At 42.2% G+C, this 13,943-nt stretch overlaps 1 protein-coding gene across 1 annotated transcript in view; it reads left to right on the forward strand.

Annotated features, from left to right (window-relative positions):
- Positions 1-2,011: 2,011 nt before the first annotated feature.
- The window catches only part of GPAT3 (glycerol-3-phosphate acyltransferase 3), a 37,425-nt gene continuing 25,493 nt past the window's right edge, over positions 2,012-13,943 (forward strand). The window contains exon 1 of the mRNA XM_032800434.2: positions 2,012-2,217. Coding sequence (XP_032656325.1) covers positions 2,074-2,217 — 144 coding nt within the window. The 5' untranslated portion in view covers positions 2,012-2,073. The remainder of the gene's footprint in view (positions 2,218-13,943) is intronic.

Consider the following 13,943-nt stretch of genomic DNA (forward strand, 5'->3'; position numbering starts at 1 on the left):
GACATTGCATTCAAGTGGACTAAGCAGTTTTCATGTTTGATTAAACCTTTGCCTTGAGAAAGTGCATTTTCCCAATTCCAAAATCCAGATTTGGTAAAATAACCAAAGTAGTTCCTGTTTCATCAGCATTGCCAGGGTGTGTACACCACCAACAAGGAAAACAAATGGCCTTGTCAGGCCCCTCCTCAGCTACAGGGCTGGAGTCAGGAGACCTGGGCTCTGTTATGGGCTCAGACATAGATTCACTGTTTGTCCTTGAGCATGTCACTTAATAATATCTCTGGGTCTCAGTTTCCCCAGCTGTAAATTGGAAATAATGCTGCCTTACTTACCTTCATAATGTGCTTTGATATGTGCAAATGAAAAGCTCTCTATATAGACACAAAGTGTTTATGATTCATTCATTCATTCATTATGGTTAATCATTATTTTTATTATTATCCCAATAGCTGCAGTTATCCTTAATCTATTCCTTTCCTCTGTTCTCTCTCCTGCTGTATTTCTCTTTTCTTCAAGGAAGAACGCTATAGCAAAGAAAAGTCAGTCCGGGTGGGGTTAGAGTAATACAAAGTTTATGGTAAAACTGTCTCTCTGCTAAGTGAATTATGGTATACAAACGTTGGTGGCTTTTCCTGTCTCTTGATTGCAGCAGGAAATATATATGGGCTAGCTCTCTACTAGCATGTTTTTCCTTTGTGCTCTTTGCTTAAGAAATACTGCGTCGGGTAAGAATTGTGTGGCTATTATACTACTCTGGGTAATGACAATTAAAAATTATTAGCAGGGTTTAAACAGGTTAAAAATTGAGTGAATTGCCCAGCTAAAGTAAAATGTATTAAGGAAATACCTTTGCTTCTGTCTGTAACAATGGCAAAGTAACTTAAAGGCTTGTTCTTAAAAGAAAAAAATAAGCAAAGTTACTGTTCAAGCTAAAGACTGAATTGTTGGCAGTTATTTTTCAAGAGAGAGAAGCCCCTTCTAGACTTTTAGCAGGGAATTTACAATTCGTGTTCTAAATTAGAAACCTGTTCTTAGCAAACTGTAGCTCTGTTGTGGCTATTTAAACTTTTCTTGCCTGCATCCAATACTTGCTGAGAGAAGGGATCCCAGAGGAACCATTGTAACTGAGAAGTAACCCTATGTTGTCCGCAATGATAAAATGTGAGATAAGGGAAGCCCCTTTTTAAAAAACGCTTGCGGTTGCTAAAATTGTATATCGTCTAATTGGTTCCTTTGTTGGTTTTTATGGGCTGAGGGGAAGGAGGAAAAACTCGTGTAAAGAAGAGACTATAATTAAAACTGGTAGACACGGGTAGGTGTAGTACCTGAGACTACTTTTAAAGTGCTGGGGATTTCTTTTAAACTGGCTAGATTTTTAAGATGTGTGTGGTTTTTTAATTATTAATTATTATTATTATTATTAAAGTGACCTCTTTCTCTGCTCCTTTTCACTGCTGCTGTTGAAAGCAAAATACCTGACCCTGGAAAAAGGAAATGAAACCTTATGGGGAAAGCGTCTCTTTTCTCGGCTTTCCTTTTCGATGTGTCCCCAGTACCAGAGGCGCATACGTGTGCCCCAAGCATTGTGCGCTAGCCGTATGCAGTTTAAACTGCTATTATCTTATCCACCTTGTCTCTGCATAATCCTAGTCAGTTACACCTGGGAGAGGAAGCGAGTGACAGGCAAACTGGGTTCCCTGTTCAGTTGCTCATTTTAACCCCTCCAAGTTTATGGGACTCCAGGGGAACACCTCCTCCTCCTCTCATCTTGGTATGCATCTGGATTTCCCCTCACGTGCTATAGTTTCATGCTATTCATCTCTGGCTTCTTACACCAAACGTTCCCATATCTGCCCTCTCTCCCTCGCATTTCTTCTTTCCCTACAGAGAAGGTTTGCAGCTGCTGACTGGATTTTGAGCAGAATTAGTTAACGGGGCGGAGCAGGGGAGGGTGGAGGAAGGCAAGGACCGGCCTTGGTTTCTGACTATTTTTTTTCGCTTGGCTCTCAGTCGCCAGCAGTGATCCAGGAAGCAGCGGAGGGGCTCTCATCTAGAGCAGGGGTTCCAGCGATCATGGAGGACCTCATCGTTGCTGCAGCCAAGGTCATGTCCGTCTGGCTCACTGTGGCGTTTACACTGATAGTGTTGCCATCGGTGTTCGGAGCGTCGCTGGGGATTTCTGAACTCTACATGAGAATTTTAGTAAAAACCCTGGAGGTAAGTTGGTGACCCTTACAACTTAATACAAGGGATGGGGGCGACGGGGACATGCTTTTGTTTTTTGGTGGTGGTAACGGTGTTTCTAGTAAAAGTTTGTAGTCTGCAGCTGTAATTCTGTTGTGACTTCTGCATAAACACTTATTCTCCTTGCATGATTCAGTTTCTCCAACTCAAGAGGGTGTGCTCTCTGGTTGAGCAGTCTAGCCATCTGCCAAAAGCTGTTTAGTCAAGACTAGAAAACACTGAGTTCCTGGAAATGCTTTAGGATCCTAAATCAGGACTAACTTTGCTCCGGGGTGACATTAAATTTGTCACCCTTTCTATTGGTCCAATAAATGACCTGATATTCAAGCTGCGCTGTACAGGAGATCACCCACATGAAGTATAGACAGACAATGGAGAGATAAACACTTGCTTTAAAAGAAACGATCATGAAACTCCATAAATTGAGAATAATTTCATGCCAGTCTGAACCAAAAATCAGTTTCCTTGCTAAAATGTTCTGCTGTGTGCTCATCCACACTTGTGATTGCATAATACTAAACTGTGAATGTAAAACCCCAAACAGCCAGTGGTTATTCTAAAATCCCACGTATTAACTCCTTGATACTCTCGTCATGCGATAACATTCTAGGCTGAAATTCAATTCTGGATGGAGAAGGGCAGGAACATAATGTACCCTGCATTGTGCAGTGCAGTAGCATTCTGCTTTCCTCTCCTTTTTAACGACTCTGACAATAATCATCTGTGCCAAGCTGCTTATGAGCTGTAGTTTAGGGGACCAGCTATGCTCAGTCCTGCTGACCTTTATGCCCATTGAATGCCTGTATTTTCTAAATAACCTTCTCCTGTTGAATAGCATTGAAATTAACTTATTTTGTGGGAATATCACATACATTGGAGTATAAACAATGATAGCACAGGCCAAGCAGGAAGGTTGGGTGTGTGTGCGCTACATCCCATCATCTTCTCAGTGGGGAAGGCTTGTGAGCTGATCTCCTTCTTTTCCCCTGCCATTTCCCTCCTTTATAGAAATCTATTTCTCCAGGAGAGTGCTGGTTAGGGGTAGGTTGAAGATGGATTGTGTGTGAAGTTCTAGAGGAGCAAAGGGAAAGGAGGAGCTAATGTTGTACTTGTCTCTTTAAAAAACATTAACCAGCATGACCTGGGTAACTGTAAGCTGTTTAGCTCGACACTAGTCCTGGGTGAAATTGTGGAATGACATACTGGGAAGCAACCAGTAAATCATGCTGCCTCTGTTCATCCCAATCAACATGAGTTTTATAGAAAATGGATCTTGTTAAACTTGGTGGTGGTCTATGAGGTTACCAGTTTGGTTGAGATAATGTATTCAGATGCCTTATGGAAGCAAGACTTGGTATCACACAACATTCTGAATATTTTTTAAAGTGCTATGCCAAAAAGTAAAATGGCTTTTTAAAAACTGGCTGATGGATCTTAGAGTAACTTTAAATAAATGAGTGATCCAAAAGAGTTATTTCTAGTGCGTGTGGGGGGGAGATCCCCCAGGGATCTGTTCTTGGCCCAATGCCATTCATTGTTTTTGTTGAGATGACACAGGTTGATCTGCCATTTAATGCTCCACCAGTTATACAGGGCAATCTGGATATCTTGGTAAACTGGTCTTACTTGAGTAATTAAAATCTCATCTGTTTAAAGCTGCAAGGTGATGCCTTTTTAGATGCTAAGAATATTCATTGTGCTGATAGAATGAGGGATGGTTGCTTGGAAATAAGTGACCAAAAAGTCACTTAAAAGGGTACTAAGGGGAGGGCGTGAAGAATAACCAGCTGAATGCTGTGCCAGGTATGAGCAAAGGCTGTCCTTGTAGGTATAAACAGGGGAATATTGAATAAAACATGGGAGCAGGGGCGGCTCCAGGCACCAGCATGCCAAGCGCATGCTTGGGGGGCAAGCCGCGGGGGGGGGGTGCTCTGCCGGTTGCAGCGAGGGCGGCAGGCAGGTTGCCTTCGGCAGCATGCCTGGGCAGGGTCCCCCGATCCCACGGCTTCGATGGACCTCCTGGAGGCGTGCTGCCGAATCCATGAGACTGGGGACCTCCCACAGGCAAGCCGCCGAAGGCAGCCTGCCTGCCGTGCTTGGGGTGGCAAAATACCTAGAGCTGCCCTTGCTAGGGAGACATTACCGTTGCATATGGCACTAGTGAAATTATTACTGGAATACACCAGTTCTAGTGTCATCCTAAAAAGGATGTTGACAAATTAGATGAGGCTCAGAAAAGAGCTGTAAGATCATTTTTATAGCTCTTTTCTGAGCCTCAGTTGGAAAACCTGACTTGGAGTGAGAGACTAAGCAGCTCTTGGATAAATAAATAGATTGTCTGGAGGTGACTTAATCATGGACAGCTTCTAACAGAGTTAGTCTGCTCTTAACAGACAAAGGCATGACATAATTCAGTGGCTAGAAGCTGAAGTTAAAAGAACTCCGACTAGAAATAACTCTTAAACCTTTAACAGTGAGTGTAATAATCATTAGAACAACTTGCCTAGCGATGTGGTTGTGATGGGTTGGATCACAGAACCCCCCCGGGTACAGCTCTTGTTCCAGCTTAGCTGGTAGGTAGGGGATTTTTCGTGATGGCTCTCCTCTCTCCCTTGTTCTCTTCCACCCCTTTATATATCTTTTGCATAAGGCAGGAATCTTTTTGTCCCTCTCTGAATTCCCACCCCCTCTTCTCAGTGGAAACACACCAAGTTAAAGATGGATTCCAGTTCAGGTGACATGATAACATGTCACTGCAAGACTTCATTACCAACTTGCCAGCACACATGTATACAGGAAGACTTACAGGTAAAACACAACTATTTGGAGACAATGGTCCTAGTTAATGGGAGTCATCAAGATTCCAAACCACCTTTAATGGCCCACACTTTGCATAATTACAATAGGCCCTCAGAGTTATATTTCATATTTCTAGTTTCAGATACAAGAGTGATACATTTATACAAATAGGATGACCACACTCAGTAGATTATAAGCTTTGTAATGATACCTTACAAGAGACCTTTTGCATGAAGCATATTCCAGTTATATTATATTCACTTTTTAAATTTTTATAAAACCATATAGACTGCACAACGTTACAGTGGTCATTTTTGTTTTTGTCATGTAATATTTTAAAGATTAAGTGAGTTCTCAACCAGAAGCTATGGATTTGATGCAGGAAGCACTTCATGAAATTCTAAGGCCTGTGCCATGCAGGACTAGGTCACAATGGTCCCTTCTGGCCTTTAAATTCTGGGTGAATTGTACCTGTTCCTCTCTCAGAAAGCCAGCAAGGTACAAACAACAAAAATTCATTCTGTACTGGAGTAAGAGGGTGTGGAGACTGTATAAACTAACTGGTCTAAACATATGAATCTTTATGTGGCTAGCAAAACTGCTGAATGAATGCATCTTGCTTCCCTAGTCATGGTTTTAGTGAATATCGTGTCTGTAAAAGCAGCAGAGAATCCTGTTGCACCTTATAGACTAACAGACGTTTTGGAGCATGAGCTTTCGTGGGTGAATACCCCCTTCGTCGTGTGTGTGTGTGTCCGTCCGTCTGTCCAAAGTATCTACTCAAAAAAACAAAACAAAACTGCTGTTTCCTCAGCATTAAAATGTTTTGTGAACTCCTGTCAGTTTTGCCAAATGGTTTCAGTGGAAACAATCGCTGCCCCTCAGAAGAAAACAAAATGGAATATTTTGGTATGTTCAAAACCCAGCATTTTGAATGCTTGGTTTAAAACAATAAGTTTTAAAATTTCATTTAGTGTTGTTGAAAATATTTAAATAGTCAAAATCAAAACAAAAATTTATCATTTGACCAGAAGTGTGTGTATGTGAGAATTGCCCGCAAACCAAAACTCCGTTATTCACACAGGTCTGCTGGACAGCAGCAGCAAATGCCTTTAACTACTTGGTTTTTATCATTGCACAGCTCTCTAGCAGAGAGAGGTAGGAATTCAGAGCTATGTAGGATTACTCTGTTTAACAAATTGTTCTGAGTGTCTTCTATTTGGATTTTCTTTGTTTGAAATTTCAAAACCTTTAACTTTTTAAATGTAGAAAATATCCTTAAGTTCCCCTACAACTCCCACTTGCGAGGGCTTCTAATAGAACTGCCTTCTTTACATTTTTTTTAAAAAGTTCTAATGTGCCTGTTCTTACTGTATAACTAAAGGGACATGAGCTAATGGTGGATTTCTGCCCTCCCCGGACCAAAGCAAAAAACCTCTAATTGACTTCACTTTCCAATTCTGTTGCATTGAACAACACTGCATTGTTTGCAGTGCAGGGGAAACCCTCTTTAAGAGACATATCTATTGATCTTGAGGTCTTCCTCTACCCTCCCCCTGTCCCCCCACTCCACGCTTACAAAAGTAGCATAGAAATATCTGGTCCAAATACAACCTGCCTGCATCCCTCTAGGATGGCACCACAGAACAGATAGCAAACATTTAAAAAGTTTCGAGCCCTTCCCCCACCCCTCTCTTATTCACTAAATGCAAATTATGCACTCCGAGCTCCAACACGGACTCTCTCCGCCCTGCCCTGTGGCTTCTCTACTTAAGCAAACAGCTGTGAACATTCCAAAGCAATTCCCCTGCCTCTTCTCAAGCAAACAGGAGCTGTGTTTGGTTTTTAGATAAGCAGCTCCGGGGAGCCCGGTCTTCCAGTTTGTTGTGAACAGGCATTCTGGGATACCTCCTAATACCCTGGAGGCCAATTAGAGCGCTTTTGGTGGCCACACCTGCAGAGCAGCACTGCATCACCAGTGCTGCAATCGTTATACCCCAAGCAGACCAGGTGTACAGCCAGCGCTGCAGTCAGGGAGTTGCAGCACTGGATGTGCCTTGCAGGTGTGGACAGTTACTAAGTTGCAGGGCTGTAAACCCACCACCAGCACTGCAACTCTCCAGCGTAACCATGGCCTCAAGGACTGATGTTTCTAATGCTGTACTTCTGAGAATTTGACTGGTCTTTGTTTCTAATCACTGCTCTTGTCCTTTAACTGCAGATGCCTCTTTGCTCGGTTTTAACCAAACAACAAGACCCACTTTTCCTATGCTTGCTCTGCTAGACTTTCAAATAGTACTGTGTGGAAAGCCTCTAAACTCTTTCTAATAATTTGTGGTCTAGCTTTGTAGCATCTCTCAGTGCTTAAGGAAAGCCAAAGTCAAACTGAGCGTAAAAAATAGATTTATTTTATTTTTTGAAGTGGGAATAGGGGGTTTGCAAAACCTAGGACAAAGAGTGATTTCCACTTTGAGTTCTAATGTCGGGTTTTTAGCATGTGCTTCCTAGGGATTATGGAAACTCACATGTGTACAGTGTTGTGCTAATCCATAAGGATGCAAAAATGAAATTGACCGGTTCACACTAAGAATTGTAAAAAGTAATGAGGTGGGTTTTTTATTATTAAGTGTCAGTGTTCTAAGGCATTTGTAACCAATGTCAGGAAGTAAACTTTGTTTACAAAGGGCATTATCAAGTCTTTCTCAACTAAGATTTACTTTATCTTGTGACTGTCCAATATATTCTCTCAGGAATATGCATATGTGACTTTCATCAGCATGAAGGATAGTTCAGTATGAACTGAAGGAAGAATACCTTTCTGAAATAGAATGCTTTGGTTTGGTGAATGCTTTAGGCACAGCTCTAAAAGTACATAGCAGCCTAGCTATAGAAGGGTAGGAATAGATGGGCATTTCTCACAGATGAGAAGTAAATAGCAGGATCTCAAAAGATCTGTACTGGGACCAGTGTTGCTCAACATTGAGGTGGCAAAGTTTGCAGCTGATACCAAATTATTTGGGATAGTTAAGTCTGGACTGGAGAGTTACAAAAGGATCTCACAAAACTACATGACTGGGCAACAAAATGGCATATGAATTTCAATCTTGATAAATGCCAAGTAATGTACACTGGGGGGGAAAAAATCCCAACTATATATACAAAATGGGTTGGTTCTAAATTAGCTGTTACCAGCAAGAAAGAAATCTTGATGTGTCTTGCGATAGTTCCCTGAAAACATGCTCTCAGTGTGCAGCAGCAATCAAAAAAGCTAACAATGTTAGGAACCATTAGGAAAGAGATCAATAATAAGACCAACAATATCATTATGCCACTATAAATCTGTGGTACACCCACACCTTGAATACTGCATGCGGTTCTGGTCGCCCCATCTCAAAAAAGCTATATTAGAATTGGGAAAAGGGCATAAATGATTAGCCATATGGAGAAAGTTCCATATGAGGAGAGGTTAAAAAGGCTGGGACTGTTAGCTTGGAAAAGAGAGCTATCTATAAAATCATGAGTGGTATGGAGAAAGTGAATAAGGAAGAGTTATTTATCCCTTCACAAACCATAAGAACCCTGGTCACCCAATGAAATTAAGTAGTAGATTTAAAACAAACATAAATAAGTACTTTGGCCATGAGATGTTGTTCATAGATTCATAGACTCTAGGACTGGAAGGGACCTCGAGAGGTCATCGAGTCCAGTCCCCTGCCCTCATGGCAGGACCAAATACTGTCTAGACCATCCCTGATAGACATTTATCTAACCTACTCTTAAATATCTCCAGAGATGGAGATTCCACAACCTCCCTAGGCAATTTATTCCAGTGTTTAACTACCCTGACAGTTAGGAACTTTTTCCTAATGTCCAACCTAAATCTCCCTTGCTGCAGTTTAAGCCCATTGCTTCTTGTTCTATCATTAGAGGCTAAGGTGAACAAGTTTTCTCCCTCCTCCTGATGACACCCTTTTAGATACCTGAAAACTGCTATCATGTCCCCTCTCAGTCTTCTCTTTTCCAAACTAAATAAACCCAATTCTTTCAGCCTTCCTTCATAGGTCATGTTCTCAAGACCTTTAATCATTCTTGTTGCTCTTCTCTGGACCCTCTCCAATTTCTCCACATCTTTCTTGAAATGCGGTGCCCAGAACTGGACACAATACTCCAGTTGAGGCCTAACCAGCGCAGAGCAGAGCGGAAGAATGACTTCTCGTGTCTTGTTTACAACACACCTGTTAATGCATCCCAGAATCACGTTTGCTTTTTTTGCAACAGTATCACACTGTTGACTCATATTTAGCTTCTGGTCCACTATGACCCCTAGATCTCTTTCTGCCATACTCCTTCCTAGACAGTCTCTTCCCATTCTGTATGTGTGAAACTGATTGTTCCTTCCTAAGTGGAGCACTTTGCATTTGTCTTTATTGAACTTCATCCGGTTTACCTCAGACCATTTCTCCAATTTGTCCAGATCATTTTGAATTTTGACCCTGTCCTCCAAAGCAGTTGCAATCCCTCCCAGTTTGGTATCGTCCGCAAACTTAATAAGCGTACTTTCTATGCCAACATCTAAGTCGTTGATGAAGATATTGAAGGCCAAAAGTAATTCATTTTTGAACCCAGTGATAGAGAAGTTCATGGAGGATAGCTCCACCAATGGCTATTTGTCAAGATGGTCAGGGATGCAACCCCATGTCCTGAGTGTCTCCCGGAGCAGCTCTTTTTTGCCGCCCCAAGCATGGCAGTCAGGTGGCCTTTGGCGGCACACCTGTGGGTGGTCCACTGGTCACACGGATTCGGTGGCGTTTCTGTGGGTGATCTGCCAGTCCCGCACCTTCGGCGTACCTGCTGTGGGACCGGCAGACCTCCTGCAGGCATGCTGCCGAAGGCTGCTTGACTGTTGCTCTCACAGCAACCAGCAGGCCTCCCCTTGTGGCTTGCTGCCCCAGGCAGGCGCTTGCTGCGCTGGTGCCTGGAGCTGCCCCTGGTGTCCCCAAGCCTCTGACTGCCAGAAGCTGGGACTGGATGAAAGGGGGTGGATAATTTGATAAATTGTCCTGATCACTCCCTCTGAAGTATTAGGCACTGGCCACTGTTGGAAGACATCGGTGGAGCTGAAGCAATTTTTATAGTGGGAGAACTGAAGGCGGAAACCATGTATTTGGGTTTCTTACTACTTTAAGCCGGGGGTGCAGCAGCATCCCTAGTTTCAGCACCTATATAAGACATGCTACTGGGCTATGTGGGCCATTGATCTGACCTCATATGGCTGTATTTATGTTTAAAAGTTCACATTATTTCAAATAGTTCTTTGAAGTGCAGCACTTGCCAGGGATCACATTGTCAGGTCTCCTGCCTAGAGACATCATGTATCATTGTGGGATTGTATGTAAACACTTTAATTTTTAATACAATGAAGTCCTAAATTGGTTTAACTGGATTCAGTAAGGTATATCCAGGATAATGAAGGAAACTGCCATATCTGTCATACTTCCTTCCTTAGGTTTCACAGCTATGACTTCCAAAATATTAGCTACCTGAGGCTACGCATTCCCAGTTCAGAGGAAGCAAGCACAAGAAAGGGGGGAGGGGAGAACACCAGAAAACTATATCAAACTTGCCAAAATCTTGCAATATTACTAGTGTTTCAAGAAATACTATTGGACAAAACATTTCCTGGAAATTAGTGACCAGGTGGAATATTTCCCCTGTGCCTCAGGTCAAGCTACAACATGGTAGCTTTTTGTTGTTGTTGTTGTAAAGAACCTGTGCTCAGTTGTTCATGTGCTGTAAGTGGCTTGGTCTAGTTTACACTGAAAGACTGTAATGAGTGTTTTAACCATGGTTCTGGTGCCATGTTTGTGACTAGGTCGTGTTACATGGTAGCACTTCCCCCTCCTCCCCCCCACTGCATAGTAAATACTCCTCCTACCAAGGCATGAATTCAAGAAAGTGATGAAATATGCTTGTTGAGGCACAAAAAAGGAAGGAATTTCAATCTGATTTAATCCAGCTTCTACTGTGGTGTAGCAGATCTTGTGTAGGAAAAGTGACACTGAAGCTCTCAGATGAGGCTATTTTAGAGCAATTTTTGAGGAATGAAATGTACCCTTTGAGAAGGACAGACAAGCGCATCTTAGCTGTAGATGTTACCTTGTTTACTGCAATTTTTATCTGCCTTGAAGATCACTGCCTCTCTTGCAAAGCATTGCTGTACATTGTGATGTTGCAACTTTGCAAACACTACAGATGCATGTCTCAATATCCTGTGTTTTCAGGATTGTTATTGATTTCTGCTATGTTCAGACCTATTTGATTCTGCCTTTAATATGGACTTAGCTGTGTCTAAAGTAGTGCAGAAATAACATTTAATTTATCAGGAATGATTCCAAATGAGAAGCTGCCTGCTTCTTCTAAACTCTAAATTGGTGACTTTATAGATTCCTATCTTTTCTCATGCAAAATGGGTAGGGATCAAAACTTGTCTCTGATCACTAGTCTTAGACCAGGGGTCGGCAACCTTTCAGAAGTGATGTGCCGAGTCTTCATTTAGTCACTCTAATTTTAAGGTTTCACAGGCTAGTAATACATTTTAATGTTTTTAGAAGGTCTCTTTCTATAAGTCTATAACATATATAACTAAACTATTGTTGTATGTAAAGTAAATAAGGTTTTTAAAATGTTTAAGAAGCTTCATTTAAAATTAAATTAAAATGCAGAGCCCCCTGGACCAATGGCCAGGACCCAGGCAGTGGGAGTGCCACTGAAAATCAGCTCGTGTGCTGCCTTTGGCACATGTGTCATAGGTTGTCTACCCCGTCTTAGACAATTGGCTGGAAAAAACCCAAGATATTTACCAGTGTGTCTAGCCTGGACCAGTAATGAAAGATGGAACCTTACATCATGTATGCAATTTATTGTAATTCATATTTTTGCCATTTACTTGAAAAAGGTAATACCTTGAGGCGCAAAGCAGGTCATGGTCTGACCTATTGCTCTGTATTGTGCAGATATAATGGACATTTCCTGCCTCCAGGGCTGGATTAACTCTCCCGTGGGCCTGGGGCTATTCGATTTTTTTTTTCTGGGGCCCCTGTATACAAGTGTTTTTCCTGGGAGGGAGTCTGGTGCAGGAGCTGGCTGGGGTAGGGGATTGGAGTGCAGGATCTGGGAGGAAGTTTGTATGTGACTCAGTATAGAGGGAGGGGAATTCTGATCTGGGCAGGGGATTGGGGTGGAGGAGGAGGTGTGAGGTGCAGGCTTCAGCAGGAGGCTCCTGGCCAGCGGTGCAGCAGGGCTCAGGCAGGCTGCCTGCCTGCCATAGCCCCATGCTGCTCCCGTAAGTGGTCAGCTGCTAGCATATCTCTGCAGCCCCGGGGAGGAGGAGGAGGACAGCATGTCTCCAAGGTGTTGCATTTTTACATCAAGAATATATACACAGACCAGTTGAAAGTCTCTGAATAAACATAAAATGGGGGAGGGGGAAATAGGTGACGACATGGTAGAGGTCTACTATAGACCACCAAATGAGGAGTGCAAACTGTCTGGAGTGGCTTAAGAGCATGAGTACCAACCTCAGGGCAGAATATTAAGAACCGGGGCACAAACCCCAAATTGGTTGTGAGTTCCATATGTAGATTTCACCAACCGCATCTGAAGTGTGAACTTCTCCAGCACTGTAACATGGACACAGTCTCTTTGGGTACTCCAGTCTATCTTGCCACCTACACAAGCTTGCCTTTGATAGATAGTCCCTCACAGCAAAAATTGCAGCAATATTCAGATTCTGTCCAGTCCCAAAGGGCCAGTCACTTACCCCAGATAAATTGGACTTTAGATCTGACACCAAAGACAATGCTTGTAGTTTATATGTTGCTCTATAACTCCATTAGGAGCAAAGGGAAGTGTAGGCCCTCTACATAGTAGAGAAAGAGAGCTAATAACTGATGACATCAAGAAGGCTGATGTGTTCAATGTCTATTTTGTGTCAGACTTCATTAAGAAGGCTCATTGGGACCAGATCACAGTTAATACTAACAACTGGGGGAAGGAACACATTGCAGAGTAGAGGAAAAAATAGGTTAGATATTTTCAAGTTGAAATTCACCCTAGGGTACTTAAGGAACTAGCTGAAGCAATCTCGGAGGTAATTATCTTTTGGAGGACAGGTGAGTTTGCAGAGGATTGGAGAAGAGCAAACCTAGTATTGTCTTTAAAAAGTGGAACCAAGAGCACCTGGGGAATTAGACTAGTCAGCCTAACTTTGATATCTGAAAAGCTATTGAAACAAATCGTTAAAACAATCCTTTTTAATAATCATGAGGATAATAGGGTTATAAGGAATAGCCATCATGGATTTATCAAGAACGAATCATGCTAAACCAACCTAATGTCCTTCTTTGACAGGTTTATTGGTCTAGTGGATGGGGGGGAAGTGGTAGATGTGATATATTTTGATTTTAGTAAAGCTTTTGACATAGTCCAACATATTGTCATAATTAGGGAAATGTGGTCCAGATTAAATTTCTATAAACTCGGTGCCTAACAAGTTGAAAGATCATACTCAGAGTAAATATCTGTCAAACTGTGCGTGTGTGTGTATGTATCTATCTGAAACTGGTGTATAGTCAGCATTTTCACTAATGACTTGGAATGGAGAGTATGCTTGTAAAACTTGCAGATGACATCAGGATGGGTGGGGTTGCAAGCACCCAGGACATATTAGAACTCAAAATGATTTTGACCAATTGGAGAATTGGTCTGGAATCCACAAGATGAAATTCAATAAAGGTAAGTGCAAAGTACTACACTTAAAGGGGGGAAATCAAATGCACTACTACAAAATAGGGAATAATTGCCTAGCTGGCAATGCTGCTGGAAAGGATTTGGGGGTGATA

The sequence above is a fragment of the Chelonoidis abingdonii genome, chromosome 5 (assembly GCF_003597395.2).
Source record: "Chelonoidis abingdonii isolate Lonesome George chromosome 5, CheloAbing_2.0, whole genome shotgun sequence".
Classification (NCBI taxonomy): domain Eukaryota; kingdom Metazoa; phylum Chordata; order Testudines; family Testudinidae; genus Chelonoidis; species Chelonoidis abingdonii.